Source organism: Rhincodon typus, chromosome 40, assembly GCF_021869965.1.
Source record: "Rhincodon typus isolate 14 chromosome 40, sRhiTyp1.1, whole genome shotgun sequence".
Taxonomy (NCBI): Eukaryota; Metazoa; Chordata; class Chondrichthyes; order Orectolobiformes; family Rhincodontidae; genus Rhincodon; species Rhincodon typus.
In genome coordinates, this window is record NC_063371.1 from 6,843,465 (window position 1) to 6,865,114 (window position 21,650).

Here is a 21,650-nt window from a genome sequence, read left to right on the forward strand (position 1 = left end):
TCTCCGTCTGCATGCATTTCCTCCCACAGTCCAAAGATGTGCAGGCTAGGTGGATTGGCCATGCTAAATTACCCACAGTGTTCAGGGATGTGTAGATTAGGTGGGTTATAGGGGGATGGCTCTGGGTGGTATGCTCTTGTTGGGCCGAAGGGCCTGTTTCGATGAGTCCGTAGAAGCAGGGTGTATTGGATCCCTCTGGCTTAATTCTTTCGGTAGTCTGTCTTGCTGACGTCCCTGGAGATGTGTAATTTTTTCAGGGTCGTTGCAATCCAGTTTCTAAACTGCGTGTCAGGTCTATCGCCATCTGTTGGTAGGTGTCAGTATCTGCTAGTAGTGCATTAGCTTTCTCAAAGTATTGGGTCTTTTGAGAATTACTGTCATGTGTCCTTTGTCTGCTGGTAAGATTACCATGGTCCTGTCTTTTTTGAATCTTTCCAGGGCTTTAGTCTCTTCTGTGTAGAGTGTGTTCCACTTCGCTTTTTTACCAAGTGTTGGGACTATCGTCTGTCTAATGAACGTTGTACTTCATCTATGAGTCTGTTGTTGTTTAGTTTTGATTCCAGCGCAGCCAACAAGTCAGTCTTTTTGGCGAATCTGTAGGTATAATTTTAGTCCGCATACTGGGACCGTCTTCTCAGTATAGAAGTGGACGGTCCAAGATGTTTTTAATCCATGATTCGGTGTTATCCTTGTCGTTGGGTGATTTTGGACAGTTTTTTTCTTGTAGAGCTATTCTTTTCTTTGTTCTGGTCCTTTGTTTTGTATGCTGATGGCTTGTTCCAGTGTGGATGTCCATTCCTGGTCAGTGGCATTGGAGTACAGACTTTCTTGGCACGCAATTTCCCCATTTGTATTTGTGGAGGCGGTTGTGGGCATCGCTGATCATAACCCTTATCATTCTGCAGCTGTTCTGTTCGGATGTCCTCTGTGCCTGAGCATTGTTGATAGGTGGTTTATATTTTAAGCTTTGTGGAAGTATCTGCTTTCTGAGGCATTCGTGCAGGAAGTATACTTGTTCGCAGGTCGCGCTCAGCCGGAGGGCAACTTTTTCCCCATCTGTGGGCCAGTTTGAGGATGCGACGCCCATAACTATCAGGGTAGCCTACAAATCAACAACCACCCTATGACTGTTTCAGAGATAGTAGCAACTGCAGATGCTGGAGAATCTGAGATAACAAGCTGTAGAGCTGGATGAACACAGCAGGCCAAGCAGCAGAGGAGCAAGAAGGCTGACATTTCGGGCCGAGACCCTTCTTCAGAAATGGCGGAGGGGAAGGGGGCTCTGAAATAAATAGGGACAGAGGGGGAGGCTGATACAAGATGGATAGAGGAGAAGATAGGTGGAGAGGAGACAGACAGGTCAAAGAGGCGGGGATGGAGCCACTAAAGGTGAGTGTAGGTGGGGAGTTAGGGAGGAGACAGGTCTGTCGAGGGAGGACAGACAGGTCAAGGGAGTGGGATGAGGTTGGTAGGTAGGAGATGGGGGTGGGGCTTGAGGTGGGAGGAAGGACAGGTTAGGGAGGCGGGGACGAGCTGGGCTGGTTTTGGGATGCAGTAGGGGGAGGGGAGATTTTGAAGCTTGTGAAGTCCATATTGATACCATTGGGCTGCAGGGTTCCCAAGCGGAACATGAGGTGCTGTTCCTGCAACCTTCGGGTGGCATCGTTGTGGCACTGCAGGAGGCCCAGGATGGACATGTCATCTGAGGAATGGGAGGGGGAGTTGAAATGGTTCGCGACTGGGAGGTGCAGTTGTTTAGTGCGAACCGAGCGTAGGTGTTCTGCAAAGCGGTCCCCAAGCCTCCGCTTGGTTTCCCCGATGTAGAGGAGGCCACAACAGTAACAGAGGATGCAGTATACCACATTAGCAGATGTGCAGGTGAACGTCTGCTTGATGTGGAAAGTCTTCTTGGGGCCTGGGATGCGGATGAGGGGGGAGGTGTAGGGGCAGCTGTAGCACTTCCTGTGGTTGCAGGGAAAAGTGTCGGGTGTGTTGGGGCTGGAGGGGAGTGTGCAGTGGACAAGGGAGTCACAGAGAGAGCGGTCCCTCCGGAAAGCAGATAAGGGTGGGGAGGGAAAAATGTCTTTGGTGGTGGGGTCGGATTGCAGATGGTGGAAATGTTGGAGGATGATGCATTGGATCCGGACGTCCCACGAGGAGCTCGAACAGTTCATCCACTTCACCAACACCTTCCACTCCAACCTTAAGTTCACCTGGACCATCTCTAATAGCTCTCTCTCCTTCCTGGACCTCTCTGTCTCCATCTCTGGCAACCACCTAGAAACCGATCTCCATTTCAAACCCACCGACTCCCACAGCTACCTAGAATACACCTCCTCCCACCCACCTTCCTGGAAAAAGGCCGTCCCCTATTCCCAATTCCTTCGCCTCCGCCGCATCTGCTCCCAGGATGAGGCATTCCACTCCTGTACATCTCAGATGTCCTTATTTTTCAAGGACCGCAACCTCCCCCCGCCTCAGTGGTCGAGAACGCCCTCGACCATGTCTCCCGCAACTCATCCCTCACACTCCCTCCCTGCAATGACAAGCAAAACAGAATCCCCCTCATCGTCAAGTACCACCCCACCACTCCGGATCCAACGCATCATGCCTGCAACCGCAGGAAGTGTTACACCTGCCCCTACACCTTCCCCCTCACCCCCATCCCAGGCCCCAAAAAGACTTTCCACATCAAGCAGACGTTCACCTGCACATCTGCTAATGTGGTATACTGCATCCGCTGTTCCCGTTGTGGCCTCCTCGACATCGGGGAAACCAAGCAGAGGCTTGGGGACCGCTTTGCAGAACACAGACGCTCGGTTCGCACTAAACAACTGCACCTCCCAGTCGTGAACCATTTCAACACCCCCTCCCATTCCTCAGACGACATGTCCATCCTGGGCCTCCTGCAGTGCCACAACGATGCTACCCGAAGGTTGCAGGAACAGCAACTCATATTCCGCTTGGGAACCCTGCAGCCCAATGGTATCAATGTGGACTTCACAAGCTTCAAAATCTCCCCTCCCACTACCGCATCCCAAAACCAGCCCAGCTCCCCGATCTGTCCTTCCTCCCACCTATCCCCTCCTCCCATCTTAAGCCCCACCCCCATCTCCTACCTACCAACCCCATCCCACCCCCTTTACCTGTCTCCTCCCTAACTCCCCACCTACACTCACCTTTAGTGGTTCCATCCCCGTCTCTTTGACCTGTCTGTCTCCTCTCCACATTTCTTCTCCGTTATCCATCTTCCATCCACCTCCCCCTCTCTCCCTATTTATTTCAGAGACCCCTTCCCCTCCCCCCATTTCTGAAGAAGGGTCTAGCTTTCCTGCTCCTCTGATGCTGCTTGGCCTGCTGTGTTCATCCAGCTCTACACCTTGTTATCTCTCACAGCTATCTGTATGACAGCTACTAATGAACATAAAGGATCCAATACCCAAAACCAGCATAATATACAAAACACCATGCAGGGACTGAGAGAAACACTACATTGGCTAAACTGAAAGAAAATTGACAATATGGATACATGAACACCAAACAAGTCACCAAGCAACAAGACCAATTCTCACATGTCTCATGGACAATGCGGGACATGAATTCCACCGGGACAACACATCCATCGTCACACAAGCCAAACAGAGGTCTGCCAGGGAATTTCTGGAGGCCTGGTATTCCGACCGGAACAAACACATTGAATTAGACCCTGTGTACAAACTATTGACAAACAGAACCAGAAGTGGTATCAAACACCCGAACAAACTGAGGCATATGAAAGAAAAAGAGGGACAGAACAGGGACCCTTCACCAGAGGCGCATGACGATGTTACCGAGCAGTGTGACTAAATGTTTGCGACCAAACCCACCAGCTCGGCGAGCATGTCTACAACCTCATCCACAACCAGAGCGACAAATCTTCTTGAAAACTTTATTCGGCTTGTGCTCCTATGTTTGTGTGCCCTTTTGTTTCTCCCCCTCTGTTCGTCCTCCACTGTTTGTGCCTCCTGCTCCTCGTTTCTCTTTCTAGGCAAGTCTCTATGCAAGGCAGTCTCATTTTACAGTCGTAAAGGCAGGCATATTCCTCACCTTTCAGGATTAGTCACAGACCTTCTGGGCTCTGGGGCCACAATGGTAGTAACCCAGGAGGCCAGGATCAAGTCCCACCTGCTCTAGCAATGTACAATGACATCTCTCAACAGGTCTATGTGAATGACATTTTTGAAGTCATTATCCACAAGTCGTTTCAAGAATGCTTCTCTTTAACCCATGTATATTTCAGGATAGGATAACAATCTCTGCACGATGGCTTGCTGCACACTCACCTGATTTCTGAGATGACTTTTCTCTACTCTGCAGTTTGCTTAGCAGGATTCAAAGATTACTTCACTCATAACTCTATGTGTGCACTTACAAACTAAATTTGTGCAAATTCTGTTTGAAGTCAATATCTCATTGATGGAATAAAAACTGAAAGAACTGCGGATGCTGTAAATCAGGAACAAAAACAAAGTTGCTGGAAAAGCTCAGCAGGTCTGGCAGCATCTGTGAAGTAAAAAGTCAGAGTTAACGTTTCGGGTCCAATGACCCTTTCCTCAGAACTCTGATTTTTTTTCTTTACAGATGCTGCCAGACCTGCTGAGCTTTTCCAGCAATTTCTGTTTTTGTTTTTTATTGACATACTTCTTTTGGAATTTGCAGTGATGAAAATCCACAGTCAGAAAGGAGACAATTAGCTATTGTTTTACATGATGATCTCAGAACAAAACCATGATATCCTGGAGAAGCAATTATCAGAGTACTTTGTGCATCAGGTCACACAAACAATAGGTAACAAGTATCCAATGCAAACATTTTGTTTACTGATAAGACTTGGTCTTAAAGCATTAAGTAACCAAGACTGGAGTGTGCAGCAAGTTTATCAAAAAAAAGATTTTCTGGCCAATGTACATGAGAAGACACAGATTAATGATGCAGGTTTAGGGCCTTGCTGCAGTTCTTGGTATAAAACTGTCACAGGTCCCTGCTTTGTGGGAACAACCCTTCCATGTGATACACACGTGGTCACAAATGGGAAAGAATTCCTTTTTTTTCCCAAAGGAGTGAAGAATGGAAAAAAAAACTTTATTGTGTTGTCTTACCTTTTTTCTACAGCCAGTACTACAGCACCTCAATTCAAACTTTCCACGACTTGTTTGGCTGGTTTGAGTTGACAATTCAAAGTGATATAGTTACAGCTCCTCCCAGTGCAGACCAGTTTACTCTTAAATTAATCAATCAGCCGTACGTTTACACCAGTGTTAGATCCGAGGCAAGATTAACAATGCAAGCGTAAAACCCGCTACAAAGCACAAGTACCTGGAGCCCTGCTAGATTCTGCAGTGACTTGGTCATAAAACACGATCAGAAGATAAAGTCAACTGGAGATTTGCTTCAATCCCATACTACTGGTCTTAAGCAGATAGCACGCTTTTAGACACAGCCTTGTGATTTCGAGAAATCAGCACCACTCTTGAAAACAGTGTGCTCTCAATCCCACCCACCACTGCAACAAAGTGGTGGGCTAAGTTTTCCTCAAAGACCAATTCGGAAAAACCGCTATGCGTTTATGATGTCATGGGATCTTTTACTTTATTCTAAGTTCAACAGAATTCGTTGCTAGACAGTGAAAACCCAAAACTTCAAAATATTTTGTTTTCCATGTGCTATTGCTCCAATTCTATGTTGCAACCCTGCGCGTAGCTGTATTCAATAAGTAATGGCCCAAACAAGTGATGCTCCAAAACTGAAAATGCTACAATGTAGAGAATGTGAGAATTATGAGACTTCAAGTGCTTGAAAGAAAAATGAATTTTCTTTTCGATGACCGGATATGCCTCAATCATTTTTTTTCTTCTTTGACAAGAGGAGGGTACTGTTGGCTAAGCCAGCAATTATGGCCCACCCTGAATTGCTCAGAGGGCAGTTAAGAGTCAACTACATTGCTGTGGGTCAGGAGTTACATCTAGGCAAGACCATGTAAGGATAGCAGTTTCCATCTCTCAAGGACATGAGTGAACCAGATGGGTTTTTCTGACAATCAACGGTTGTTTCATGGTCATCATTAGATTCTGAAATCCACATTTTTATTGGGTTAAAATTCCATGATCTGCCTTGGCAGCATTTGAACCCAGGTTCCAGAACATTTGCTGGGTCTCTCGATCAACAGTTCAATGATAATACCACAAGGCCATCACCCCTCCAATATCCAATAAACAACTGTCCAGTTTCAACGCACATTGTTCATTCATGACTGAACAGCATTCTGGAAAAAATTACTTTCTGACATTTACGTTGGTCTCAAACATACATTCAAATGATAGGCAGAATACAAATCATGACACTTAGTGACAAGTGCAACTGCAATCACCTTTTGCAGTCCAAGGTCAACCACAGATGCCAAGTCAACTGGTGTTTCATGTGTACTCACTAGCTTAAGCATCTCCAATAAGACACTGGCAAACAAGGGCATCTCAATCTTTATTTACTTCTGAACATTACATTTCCTGTTTATTTCTGTTGCAAACTCTCATTTCCTTCTCCTGATAGTGTGACCCAAAGTAATTTTTTCCACCCGAGCTCAACTTGAAATTTCGGGTTTTGGCAGTTTAGCTTTGGATTGCACAAATCAAACAAAAAGAACTCAAGAATTTTGTACTGAAAGACCATAACTTCTTCATTTGCCTACCTGAGAAAGTTTGGAGTACTGGTTAATGTTTCTGCATTCAGTTCTAGGACAGCTGCACTGACTGATCTATACCAAAAATTCATATTTAGTTCACAATTCAGGTGAAGCTATGTAGCCCACTATTGGATATCCTATGACACTGCATGGTCTCCTTGATAACAGAAGATTTCTGATCTCCATGGGCCTTTCTGCTGTCCATCAGATATTCAAATACGGTTTAGCACATATTTTGCGGCGAGGGCAACCACTGGTGACCCAGAGGGTATTCCAGGAAATGGGCCAGAAGATCCGGCTATATCAATGTGAGAATAGCGCAAGGGTTTCTCAGAATCCATTCCATGCTGAAAGAGAGAAGAATTGATTTAAATAAAATGGTTTGCAACCTGGTGCAATGAAACTGCAAACAAAACCACACCATGAAACAATATCATATCAAGGAAGAAGCCATTATATCATGTAATTTTGCTTTTTTTTTTCATTAATTTGGTTCTGCTCTGCTGATCTAGCTGTCTCCCCTTCCAAATGAAGTGTCATATCTTGCTGTGACAGAATAACCAAATGACAAAGATAATCAAAGTTCGGTCTAACAAGGCAATTCTGATGCTTTACTCATGTCCAATACAGTCAATAAGGAAGCAAGATTTGGATTAAGAGTCAGAGTGTTGGGCTGGATGCTGCAGACTGAATTGCAGGCACCATGACCAACTTCAAAATCTCCCATTGGCTGACTGTAGTCTTTTATGGGACTGGGGTCAGAAAATAAATTTGGACTAAAGACAAAGTGATATTTTAACTGGTCACTTCTTTGTGAAGCATACAATTTAAAACTAGGGGCCTTCTCGTAGCAGAGCAGTACCATCCCCACCTCTGGGCCATAAGGTCCTTGTTCGGAGAAGCGGGAGTGCGAGCCAGGGTGCCGACAGGAAGGTGAGGTTTTTTTTTCCCTGTATAAAGACTTAGCTCGTGCAGCAGCGGCCTTCTTGTTTGGAGCAGCGGGTGTGTGGAGAGAACGCGAGCCAGGAAGGAACTTATATATTCGGCCATTAGCTAAACCCGAAACACTACACGTGTGGTGTCTCCCACCTGTCCTCCTCCCCTAGCCAAAAAAAAAAAACTGTGTGGAGGGTCGATAAAGTAAGGCTTTTTTAAAAATTCTTCTGGAAATCTGGAGTAGAGGGAATGGAAGCTAGGGCAGTTGCATGCTCCTCTTGCAGGATGTGGGAGGCAAGGGTCACTGTTGGTGTCCCCTCTGACTTCATTTGCGAGAAGTGCACCCAACTAGGGAACTGGAGCTGGATGAACTCTGGATCATTTGGGAGGCTGAGGGCACGATAGAAAGGAGTTATAAGGAGGTGGTCACTCCTAAGGTACAGGAAAAAGGCAGCTGGGTGACTGTCAGGAAGGGGAAAGGGAATCGGCAGACAGTGCAGGGATCCCCTGTGGCCGTTCCCCTCAATAATAAGTATACCGTTTTGGATACTTTTGGGTGGGGGGTGGGGGGAAGGGGGGAGAAACGACCTACCAGGGGAAGGCCATAGCGGACAGGTCTCTGGCACTGAGCCTGGCCCTGTGGCACAGAAGGGAAGGGGGGGAAAATAGGACAGCAATTGTAGTGGGGGATTCAAAAGTAACAGGCACAGACACGCAGTTCTGTGGACGCAAACGAGATGAACGGATGGTATGTTGCCTTCCGGGTGCCAGGGTCCATGATGTCTCGGATCGTGTCTTCAAGATCCTGAAGGGGGAGGGTGAGCAACCAGCAGTCATGGTACACATTGGTACCAATGACATAGGTAGAAAAAGCACTGAGAATGTGAAAAACGAGTACAGGGAGTTAGATTGGAAGCTGACATCCAGGACAAACAGGGTAGTTATCTCTGGATTACCACCAGTGCCATGCAATAACGAGGTAAGAAATAGGGAGAGAGTGCAGCTAAACACATGGCTACAGGGCTGGTGTAGGAGGGAGGGCTTCCATTACGTGGATAATTGGAGCATATTCTGGAAAGGTGGGACCTGTACAGCAAGGACGGGTTGCACCTGAACCGGAACGGGACAAATATGCTGGGAGGGAGGTTTGCTCAAGCTATACAGGGATGGTTTAGACTAGATTGGCAGGGGGTGGGGAACCGGATTTGTAATTCAGCGGAAGAAATATTCAGCCTTTCAACAGGCACAACACAGAGTGAGGTTGTTAACAAAGAAATGCGGTCGATGGAGCGTAATTGTGGACACAGAGACGGTTTGAGATGTGTATACTTCAATGCCACAACTATCAGAAATAAGGCGGATGAACTTAGAGCATGGGTCAGTACTTGGAACTACGATGTTGTGGCCATTACAGAAACTAGGTCAACTCAGGGACAGGAATGGTTGTTGGAAGTTCTGGGATTTAGATGCTTTAAAAGAAATAGGGAGGGTGGAAAAAGAGGCAGGGGAGTGGCATTGCCAGTCAGGGTGAGTATAGCAGCTACTGAAAGGCAGTTCGAGAATGATATGTCTACAGAGTCAGTTTGGGTTGAGGTCAGGAACAAGAAAAGTGCAGTCACTTTGTCAGGGATATTTTACAGACCCCCTAATAGTTGCAGAGAAGTGGAGGAGCGGATTGGGAGGCAGATACTGGAAAGATGCAGAAGTCACAGGGTTGTAGTCATGGGTGACTTCAACTTTCCAAATATTGATTGGAAACATTTTAGTTGTACTCGTTTAGATGGAGCAGATTTTCTCCAGTGCGTTCAGGAAGGATTCCTGACACAATATGTAGATAGACCAACATGAGGAGAGGCCACTTTGGATTTGGTGCTTGGCAATGAACCGGGCTAAGTGTTAGACCTGTTGGTAAGACAGCATTTTGGTGGTAGCGATCATAACTCTGTTACTTTTACAATAGTCATGGAAAAGGATAGGTACATACAGCAGGGTAAGGTTTATAATTGGGGGAGGGTAATTGCAATTCTATTAGGCAATAACTAGGTAACAAAATGGGAACAGATGCTGTCAGGGAAGAGCGCTATTGAAATGTGGAGATTGTTTAAGGAATGCATACTGCGTGTGCCCCATATGTTTGTCCCCAGCAGGCAGAGAAGATGCGGTCCAGTGAGGGAGCCTTGATTCTCAAGAGAGGTCGAACAACTGGTTAAGAGGAAGAAGGATGCTTATATAAGGTTTAGGAAACAAGGAACAGAAAAGGCTCTAGAGGGATACAAGTTAGCCAGGAAGGAGCTGAAGAAAGGGCTTAGGAAAGCTGTAAGGGGGCACGAGAAAACTTTGGCAGATAGGATCAAGAAAACTCCAAGGCCTTTTACACATACGTGAGGAATAAGAGAATGACCAGAGAAAGGGTAGGGCTGATCAAGGATTGTAAAGGGAATTTGTGCATAGAGCCTAAAGAGATAGGGGAAGTCCTTAAATGAATACTTTTCTTCGGTATTCACAACAGAGAGGGGACCTAGTTGTAGAGGAGGACAGTGTGAAACAGGCTGGTAGGCTGGAGGAGGTCGATGTTAGTAAGAAAGATGTACTAGGAATTTTGAGGAACTTGAAGATAGATAAGTCCCCTGGGCCTGATGGGATTTATCCAAGGATTCTATGGGAAGTGAGGGAAGAGATCGCAGGGCCTTTGGCGATGATCTTTTCGTCCTCACTGTCCACGGGTATAGTGCCAGAAGACTGGAGAGAGGCAAACGTCATTCCCTTCTTCAAAAAAGGGAAGAGAGATAACCCTGGAAATTACAGACCAGTTAGTCTGACGTCAGTGGTGGGGAAATTACTGGAAAGGGCTCTGAGAGACAGGATTTATGATCACTTGGAAAGGCACAGTTTGATTGGCGATAGTCAGCATGGATTTGTGAAGGGTAGATCACGCCTCACAAACCTTATTGAATTCTTTGAAGAGGTGACCAAACACGTGGATGAAGGTAGAGCAGTGGATGTGGTACACATGGATTTAAGTAAGGCGTTTGATAAGGTTCCCAATGGTAGACTCATGCAGAAGGTAAGGAGGCATGGGATAGGGGGAAATGTGGCAGATTGGATTCAGAATTGCCTAACCCTTAGAAGATAAAGGGTGGTCGTGGACGGAAAATATTCAACATGGTGCTCAGTTACGAGTGGTGTACCACAAGGATCTGTTCTGGGTCCTCTTCTATTTCTGATTTTTGTAAATGATTTGGATGAAGGAGTGGAAAGGTGGGTTAGTAAGTTCGCGGACGATACAAAGGTGGGTTGAGTTGTGGATAGTGCGGAGGGCTGTTCTTGTTTACAAAATGGACATTGATAGGATGCAGAGCTGGGCTCAGAAGTGGCAGATGGAGTTTAACCCTGAAAGGTGTGAGGTGATTCATTTTGGAAGGACAAATTTGAAAGCAGAACACAGGGTTAACAGAAAGATTCTTGGCAGTGTGGAGGAGCAGAGGGATCTTGGGGTTCATGTCCACAGTTCCCTGAAAGCTGCCACCCAGGTGGATAGAGTTGTTAAGAAGGCGTATGGTGTGTTAGCTTTCATTAATAGAGGGATTGAGTTCAAGAGCCGTGAAGTTATGCTTCAAGTTATACAAAAGTCTGCTTCGGCCACAACTGGAGTATTGTGTCCAGTTCTGGTCGCCCCATTACAGGAAACATGTGGAAGCGTTGGAAAAGGTGCAACGGAGATTTACCAGGATGTTGCCTGGAATAGAGGGAAGGTCTTACGAGGAAAGGTTGCGAGAGCTCGGGCTTTTCTCTTTAGAACGACGAAGGATGAGAGGTGACTTGATAGAAGTGTACAAAATGATCAGAGGTATAGATAGAGTGGATAGCCAGAGACTTTTTCCTAGAGTGGAGGTAGCTATTACGAGGGGGCATAGTTTTGAAGTGAGTGGAGGTAGATATAGGGGAGACGTCAGAGGTAGGTTCTTTACTCAGTTGAGGTTGGTTGGCTCGCCGAGCTGGTTTGTTGTTCCGCAGATGTTTCGTTACCGTGCTTGGTAACATCCTCAGTGCAGCCTCTGATGAAGCATCGGTGTGTTTTCCTGCCTGGTTTTTAAACTCTGGGGTCCGTTGCGATGGATTGCCTCACTTACGGGTTTCCTCCGTAGTGGAATGTATATGGGGTCAAGTTCAATGTGTCCGATTCTACGGCCTCCCTAAAGTGCACAAGCTGGAAGTCCCCCTCAGACCCATAGTCTCCGTACCAGGCACTCCATCGTACAGATTAGCCAGAGAACTACAAACAAGACTCAAGCACCTAGTCAACAAATCACCTCACTCCACCCACTCAGCCCAAGAATTCCTCAACTTCATCAAAGACATAAAGATAGAGGACGAAGAGACCATGATATCGTTCAATGTCACCGCCCTATTCACATCAATAGACATACCACTAGCAAGGGAAACAATGACAACACTACTTGAACAAGAACACGATCCCAGTGAAACCATCTCCAAGGACAACATGCTTAAACTACTGGAACTATGCCTGACCACCCACTTCACCTTCAACGGCCAAACATACAAGCAAATCAACGGGACACCCATGGGATCGCCTATCTCCGGACTCATAGCAGAAGCAGTGATGCAAAGACTGGAAAGGACCGCCCTTCCGCAAATCCAACCTAAACTATGTATATGCTACGTAGGCGACACCTTTGTCATCATTAAACGGACCAAATTAGAAGAGACACACAAACTCATAAACAACACCCTCACCGGAATAAAATTCACCAGGGAGGAGAAGAACAAATACAACTCCCATTCCTGGACGTCATGGTAGAGCACAAGACAAATGGGGAACTGCAAACGAAAGTACACCAAAAAGCCACACACGCAGACCAGGTATTGAACTTCAATAGTAACTATCCCAGCACACACAAATGAAGCTGCGTGCGAACACTATTAAAAAGGGCAACAACACGGAACTACGCCAAGAGGAGGAGGAATACCTCTTCCAAGTGTTCAAGGATAATGGATATCCAAAGAACTGGGTCGGGGATGCCTACAGGAACAGCATCAGAGAGACTGTACACGCCCCGACACACGTCACACTACCCTACAATCAGGAACACGTCAGAACTCACCACAAGACTCCTACGACCGCTGGGCATCAGAGTGGCATACAAACCCACATCAACACTACGACAAGTGCTCACCCAAACTAAAGACCCACTCCCCGCCGTGGACAATGTCATCTACAAGATCCCCTGCAGAGACTGTGAGAAACACTACAATCGGACAAACAGGAAGGACACTAACAACAAGAGTACATGAACACCACTGGCTACAAGAAGACACGACCAATACTCACTTATCTCAATCCACATGGACAAGGAGAACCACGACTTCGACTGAGACAACACCAAGATCCTGGGACAGGCTAGGCAGTGACAAGCACGAGAATTCCTGGAAGCATGGCACTCCACGAAGCATGCTATTAATAAACACATTGAACTCGACCCCATATACATTCCACTATGGAGGAAACCCGGAAGTGAGGCAACCCATCGCAACGGACCCCAGAGTTTAAAAACCAGGCAGGAAAACACACCGACGCTTCATCAGAGGCTGCACTGAGGATGTTACCAAGCACGAAGGGCCTGTACTGTGCTGTACTGTTCTCTGTTCTATGTTCTAAGGTGGAGGTTCACCACAAGTCCGTCATGGCATGCCTGAACAGGTTGATTAAAAAAAAAATCATTTCAATGGCATCCAGCAAAATTAATGGTCAGGTTGCAAACAATGTTACCTTATCTAGGCCAGAAGCCATGATGAGGAAAGCTGCAGGTGACTGATGTCCACGGGGTGTGGCACTGGATGGCTGGTTGTTGCACTGCAGAATCTCTTCATACTCAGACTTTCCCTTGTGAAAATCGTAATCTTCACGTCGAATGGTGGAGATTTCAAAAGGATCAGCCACTTCGTCACCAGCTAAGAGCAAAGATACAGCATTTAACACACACTCATTTATATTTGGTTGAGAGAAAACTTGTGAATCAAGTTAAAAATACAATAACCTAGTTCCGTGACTAAGTCACCCATCACAGGAACAAAGTTCTGTGACAGTAGCCAAACTGACCTCAAATCACACGTAAACACAATTTATCCAGTAGAAAATGAGTTTCAAGATTGCGAGTAGATGGGAAATGAACGTGTGGCCTCGTTCAAAATTTGTGATCTCTGAATTTTAGCCTGTACTTCAGTACCAAGGTACACTGAAAATATCAAGAAGATGGAAGCTAGGATAAAAGCAAACTTTGAATAGGTTTGGTCAGCTGTTAACAAAGCACCAACACAGCCTTGTACTGCACCCCTGCCTTCACTTCACACCCATTTCTTCATTTGAGTACTTTGTGTTCTTATGAAACAATGCCTTGCACAAGGTGCATTATTTCACAGTGCATGCACGACACAACACAACAGACCCAATCATAAATGGCTCAATCATAACACATACTTTGGTTCTTCTGCAACTTCTGACAGTGTCATATCAACTCTGTGCTCCCATGTGTTCATTCAGTTATGTCGCTTCCCCTTAAACATATTTAGTACTGCACAGTGGTGAGCACTGCTGCCACATAGTGCCAGGAATCTACGTTTGATTGCACATTTGGGCAACTGTGTGTAGTCTGTATATTCTCCTATTGACTGTGTGGATTTCCTCCAGGTGCTCCAGTTTCCTCCCACAGTCCAAAGACATGGTGGTTAGGTGGATTCACCAAGCTGCACTGTCCATTGAAAAGCATTTCAAACCACCTTTGTAGAATGACTCCTCAATACCTCTGCACCTTTCTTTCAGGCTTAAATCCTAGCATGTATCCTGGGCTAGGAGTTGGCACTTCCATCTTTGCATCAGTAAATAGCCAACGATCGAAGATACAATCGACCAAGATAAAAACCTAATAACACCCAGCATATGCAACAAATATTGCCCATTAAAGATCCCTTTAACCAACATGACCTAAATGCTGTATGATAGCTCAGTGGTTAGCACTGCTGCCTCACCGTGCTAAAGACCCAGCTTCAATTCTAGCCTTGGGCAACTGTCTGTGTGGGCTTTGTATGTTCTCCCCATGTGTGGCAGAGTTTCTGTCAGGTGTACCAGTTTCCTCCCACAGTCCAAACATGTGAACCTTACATAGACTGGACATGCTGAATTGGCCATACTGTCCAGGGATGGGCAGGCCAGGTGGATTAGCCTTGGGAAATGTGGGTTTACAGGGATAACGTGGGATGCTCTTCTCAGAGTCAGTGCAGACTTGATGACTAAACGGTCTCTTTGCGCACTGCTGGATTCTATGACTTACATACCTCTCAAAAGCACACAGAAACTGCGTAAAACTATCAGTTATGATTTAGCAGGAAAGTTCTTTATAGCCTTTACTGCTTGAAGTATGATGTACTGGAGATATGCAGGGCCAAACAGCTTTTACCTGATTGAAACTGTTGAGCAATCTTCACCTGTTGGGCAGGACCATTATCCATTATGATCTAAACCAAAAAAAAAGCACTTTATTGACAGTCTATTAAAGAACAAGTACTTTTAGATTAAAGCAAGAGACAATGCAGTGGTCTCTGAGTGTGATGTGAACTACTGATGTGTTTCAGTTTAGCACATTAAATGCAACGTAATGTTTGAAACATCAAAATTTCCTATGAACACATAGGAACATTTGAAGTTAGTCAAGTTTCAAGGAAAAAATATGCAGGTGTCCTCACTTAAAGCAGCTAGGAATGCAATGCTGAAAATCATGATTTCAATGAAAAAACAAAGCAGACCACTGATTTTCCAAGCAATCAATATTAAACATGAGTTAGGTTCAATAAAATATCCCTTAAAGACATAAATGTTACATTATACCTGCAACCTCCAAGGTAGAAAAGAGTAACAAACGTCTTTGAAATCACTAAATTGTGCTGGTGGTATATGCAAACTAAAAAGAAAAATTCGTTTTACAAGATCAAAACAATTTAATATGCTAAAGCACTCCTTGATTGACCAAGCTCCAAGCACAAGTCAGGCAGCACAGCTGGACTCCCAAGACATGGAACGCAAGACCTCGATTCGAATTCAGGTGTAAAGCCAGCAACCAAAGGCCTAGAAGCTCAAGTTAAGTCTATGCTAACTAAAGAGGATGAGACTGGGAAATGGGACAGAGCCGTAACAAGCTGGGAGATGGATCTGGGGGAATACGTGGTTGCCTGTACCAGGTCAGAAGTCAAGTGTGGAAATTAGGGCCATGAGAGATGCAAAACCTCTCACCTACAGACAGACCAATAGTGTGCTTGGGCATGCATCCAAGATGCACGCAGTTCACTCGGAGATAGCAAGAACTGCAGATGCTGGAGTCAGAATCAACAAGGTGTGGAGCTGGAGGAACACAGCAGGTCAGGCAGCATCAGAGCAGCAGCAAAGTTGACGTTTCCTCCTGCTCCGATGCTGCCTGACCTGCTGTGTTCCTCCAGCTCCACGCAATTCACTACTGGACTCCAATTTCTGATGGCAATAAACACTGACAAAACACAAGTGATGCTAAAATGAAAATAACAAAAGGTAAAGCAAAAAAGCAATGGCCTAAATAACACAAAATGTTAAACTGAAGCAACATGAAGCAGGGTAAAATTAAATAGAGACTAACGACTGCAGTGATTGTTCAGGTTTTGAAGCTGCTTACACATTTCAGGAAAAGCTTGCAGTTTTTATTGTTCCATCCACAAAATATTAAAATATTTTCCAGTCAATTATAATTGTTGTTGCAAATTCTAGAAACTCAGCTACTTTGCACTCAAAAGCAACATCGAGAGAGTTTTGTTATGTGCCATTGGCCAGCAATAATGGAATCAGTTGTCAGCTCTTCTAATAACAATGGGAGAATCTAACTGTGGTACCAGGGCCTTAGCTTCACATTTCATGAGAAAGCAAACATATTCCATCATGCAGCATGTCTTCACCATTGAATCAACTTGGATGAATTGTGAGGACTCCATTCCTTCATAACAAGTCAAAAAAAGTCAAGGGCAAGACAAGTGACATCAGCAGTTTGTGTTGGCTGGAATCTCAGTTGAGCTTACATCAACAGTTAAACTATGCAGCAGCACAGTTTACTACTCCTTATAATATGGGAGCAATGCCAGCATCTCTGGACAAGATGGCGGGAGACTAAGCTGCTCCAGTTGGAGCTCCTCTCTTCGCCAGTTCCTTTTCCTTTCTCTTCCCCCATCTTTACAGCAGTTCTTCCCCACCTCCCAATTTTTAACTTCTTAAACTATCCTATCTTACCTGCAGAATGGAGGCAAGACGAAGGAGACGAGTCACGGGCCGGGACCTGGAGCAGGGACCCCCACGAGTTCTGGACGGAGGCGGGCGCATGGAGGCAACGTGACCTCGTGTTCTGAAGCCCAGTGGGCATAGACTCATGTTGGTAAGGGACGATAACCCGAGTACTTCAAAGAAACTTTTTATTCTCATTCTGGACTTTTAAATGCTGTATTCCCATGCTCATCTTTTTTTTTACTATTTCAATTCTGTGACAACACTTGAAGTACCTGTACTTGGGCATCCAGTACCTAAGATGGCACTGAGAGGCAACAATGCCCATTTTTCACTGCATTCTTTTGAGTGCACGTGACAATCGAGGCTGTTGTATTCTATAAAGCATCTTCACATGACATTGTTTGAGATTGCCGAGATTATTTGTTGCAGTATTGGGACATACTTCAGATAGGCGTACATCGTGCACAGGATTGTACTCACCGAGTAGTTGCAACCAACAGCTCGAACAGCATGGCCAGTCAATGTAGCAATAGTGAACAGTTCAAAGTGGTCGGAATCATAATCTTTAAGAGCCTTTCAAAAAAGAAAATGACATTCACAAATTACAAGTCAATGCCTTTCTAAGTCCTCAAAAGCTGGAAACCATTCTGCTTTCATTGGCAGCTGAAATTAATAAATACAAATTCAAATATTACAGAACATAATTCAATATAGATGCAGATCCATCTGTTCGGTGTTGCTGATCACTATACTGAAGAAGAGCAAGTTCAATTAACAACTCATAGCCTGTTTTGTTGTCCTTAGTTCGCCAAATGTGATGAAGCACAAATCCCTAACTTCAGCTGAAACTTATTCTGGTAACATGAACAATAAATAACTTATTGCCTACTCCCAAATTGTTGGTCTGCAAAAAGAAAAAGCACAGTGATGCCAAGAGAGCCAGTAGGTCTAAATTCTTGCATCTGGATATTCGTTCCTTCCACCATCTTGGTAAGATCCTTTGCAGATCTGTGGTATGAAGACATTTGGCCACTTGTCATTCCCAAGGATAATGGAGTCAAAGGGCTCAGACGAAAAGGTAAGTGTATTGAGATCTCCTTCCGTATAGGAGAAGATTTAAGAAAAAAAATTACAAGGAAATCAAATGTTTGTAAACATAAAACGATATCCTAAACACGAAGACTTTATTCCCTGCGATGAGGAGTATCGAGAACAACAGCAAAGATCTGAAACTTTGAGCAAAGACAAAAACCAGAAATCACCTTGTTTCACCCTCTTCCAAACAATGGGTAAGGTGCAATTTGCTTATTTATTGGCTGTGGACAGTGATGAAGTGGGCTGAGCAGCTTGAGAATGAATAGACAGTTAAGGGAAGGTTTTAATGGATCGACAGTGAAATGCAATTCAAGGACAAACCATCTGTCACATAACTGAATTAAGGAGCAGGTTATACCCTAACACATGGCACCAGAAGTAGGCTTTTTGTCCCTCAAGTCTACTCCAACGTTGAATGACATCATGGGTGATCTATTAATCCTAAACCCCCACTTTTCTGCCTTATCCCCAGCACCTTTGATGACATGACTGATTGAAAATCAGCCTTGAATGTATTTCATGACAATCTCTGCAGCCTTCTGTGGTTAATAATTTACAGATTGACTACCAACTGAGAAGAAATTCCTCCTCATACACTGACATCTAAACAATGAAAAAGTATATTTACATCCCTATGAGGTGTTAAGTGATGCATTTCAAAAGGAAGATTGAGGAGTAGCAATTTTAAATCAAACACTGGTACACAAGTATTCAACTGCTAAGAAGACTGATGCTTTAAAGCCATACAGGTTCCACACTTTAAATCGAAGTACAGACAGGATAAGCTACAAAGTTATGAATCACCAACACAACACACTGGTTAAAGCCCAACTCCAATATTTTGGCAAATTCAAGACAGCAGACTTGAGGAAAAAATGAAGGCCTTCGTGTGTATGCAGAGGAAATTTCGAGATGTGACATCAGAAATGAAGCTTTGCTGAGGTACAGATAAAGTGTAAGATTGTACAATTATTTAGCAAAATCAAGGAACTCACACATTCATGGAAGGGTTCAGCTCTTTGCTCAATGACACAATTAATACCCGGTCATAAAAGATTGCCTGCACCAGTAAATGATGGTTGTACTCATTATTGCTGTGTTTGGAGCATGTTTTCAGAGCTTCCAAAAAGATGGTTCTACATCAAAGGGATGCAGTATTTGATTACTTATCTGCATGATCATTCCGTCACTTTCTTCTGTTGTTTTACCACAAAACAACATATGGATGGAGCTCCATGTCAGGGAACTGTTTATGACAATCTGCACATAATTATGCCGGTGTATACGTTTCACTTACAAGTGTCACTGTTAATAATTTCAAACTTGAAGTCAGTGGTCTGCTATGCTAAGTGTGCAAGGATGTTGCACTTTTTCCTCAGATAGAATAAAATGAACCATAATTTACTTGTTGAACCAAGCCGAAACAACTTAAAAACCAATTTAAGAGTGAACTCCAAGGTAGCAAAGTTGTCGGAAAACTAACATCAGGAAGAAAAGGTCTCAACCTCTGTTTTCCATCCTTCAAAATATGGTGCAAACTGGGAGAACAAGTCTTGGTTTTTGTGGAAGGTTAAAAAAATTATCCTCCACTTCTCTCAACAAGTATTTCAAAAGGTGTTGTACAGTAGCCAACTGCTACGCAAGTGCTTTGCAACCTGGAAACATTAAACCTTGCCAAGTCGTCAGACAGTATATACAAACCATTTCTTTCATTTTGCACAGCAGATCCACCATCGCCATCCGCCCTTCTGCATCTGTATTTCCCACCCGAATTCTTCTCTTGGCACGGGACATGATAAGCTCATCTGCAACGTAACAATCTAGAGGACAAAAATAGCAAACTCAACATTCAGGCAGCCACAGCCAGTTCTTATTTAAGACTGAAATGTAATGTTTCACTTCTCTCTCGAAGAATGACACAGTCAGCACCATGTTGGGACGCAGAACCCACACCAAGCAATTAAACAATTAGGAAACGAGCCCCAACCATGTTTCAGATCATTACAAGTAAGCAATCTTACTCTGTATGGGAACACAAGAACAGAAGTAGGCCATTCAGCGCCTCAAGCCTGTTCCACCATTCCATGAGATCATGGCTGATCTGTGTCCTAACTCCACATATCTGCCTTTGGCCCACATCCGTTAACACCAGTGCTCAACAAACATGTAATCTATCTTAGATTTACAATAAACAACCGTTTCTGCATCCTCTGCCATATGTGGAAGAGAGTTCTGAACATCTACCACCCTGTCTGTAGAAGAGCCTCCTAAAATCTTTCCTGAAGGGTCTGGCCCTAATTCTCATCCTATGCCCTTCCTCTGCGCTAGAACTGCCAGCCAGTAGAAATATAGTTTCTTTATGTACCCTGTCTTTTCCTGTTCTTCTCTTAAAGAGTTACACTGGAACATCCTTTACACTCTAATTATTGAGAAAACAGGCCTAATTTGTATAATTTCTCCTCATACCTTACCCTGGCTTCAGGGGTTATCAGCTTTGTAAACCTACGTTGCACTCTGTCCAAGCCAATATCCTTCCTAAGGCTTGGTACCCAGATCTGCTCACAGTATTTCAAATGAGATCTAACCGGGGTTTTGTAGAACTGCAGCCTTCTATTATCGTCCTTTTCATATCAAGGCCAGCAGTTCATTAGCTGCCTTCATTATTTTCCCTACCTGTTGGTGAACCCCAGGTATCTTTGGACAAGCACTCACTTCAAAATGGGTAACCTCACTATTGCTTATGCTATAATCCATCGGCTATAGTTTTGCCTGTTCACTTAGCATAAAATGACAAAAGGACATTGATAGTCTATCATCTGCACAGTATTCAAGGCTACCTCACTTTGTGTCATCAGCACATTTGGATTTAATGATTTTGTATGCCATCACCCAAGTCATGAACAAATGATCAGTAACTGAGGCCCTAACACAGCTCCTTGTGGGACACCACTGATCATACCTTGACCATTTGAGAACTCAGCCATTAGCCCTACGTTGTTGCCTGTCACTCAACCCATTTCCCAGCCTTTTAAATAATTTGCCCCCCAATTCTTTGGCTTCTGCCTTCATCAGAAGTCTCTTCTGTGGAATTTCATGAAATACATTCTGCAAGTCCGCATAAAAGGGCGGCACGGTGGCTCAGTGGTTAGCACTGCTGCCTCACAGTGCCAGGGAGCCGGGTTCAATTCCATCCGCGGGTGACTGTCTGTGTGGGTTTCCTCCAGATGCTTCGGTTTCCTCCTACAGTCCAAGGATGTGCAGGCTAGGTGGATTGGCCATGCTCAATTGCCCGTAGTGTTCAGCGATGTGTAGATTAGGTGGGTTACAGAGGGATGGGTCTGGTGGGGATGCTCTGAAGGTTGGTGTGGACCTATTGGGCCGAAGGGCCTGTTTCCACACTGTAGGGATTCTATGATTCTAAACAACAGCCACTGATATTCTCTTATCCATGACCTTAAAGACCTCTTGAAAAAATTCAGTGAGGTTTTTCAGGTTTGACCTGCCTGTTATGAATCCAAGCTGGGTCTCCCTGATGATTTGTAACATTTCAAGGCGTTCAGTTACCCATTCTTGATTGTAGAATATATT

General features: G+C 44.6%; 1 protein-coding gene across 1 annotated transcript in view; it reads right to left on the bottom strand.

Moving 5' to 3' along the window:
* Nucleotides 1–6,499: 6,499 nt before the first annotated feature.
* zgc:152830 (uncharacterized protein LOC767682 homolog) overlaps nucleotides 6,500–21,650 on the bottom strand; it is a 37,724-nt gene continuing 22,573 nt past the window's right edge. Inside the window, exons 13-17 of the mRNA XM_020529047.2 lie at nucleotides 19,764–19,882; nucleotides 17,448–17,540; nucleotides 15,127–15,184; nucleotides 13,443–13,624; nucleotides 6,500–7,065 (exon numbers count right to left, since the gene is read on the bottom strand). Coding sequence (XP_020384636.2) covers nucleotides 6,931–7,065; nucleotides 13,443–13,624; nucleotides 15,127–15,184; nucleotides 17,448–17,540; nucleotides 19,764–19,882 — 587 coding nt within the window. The 3' untranslated portion in view covers nucleotides 6,500–6,930. The remainder of the gene's footprint in view (nucleotides 7,066–13,442; nucleotides 13,625–15,126; nucleotides 15,185–17,447; nucleotides 17,541–19,763; nucleotides 19,883–21,650) is intronic.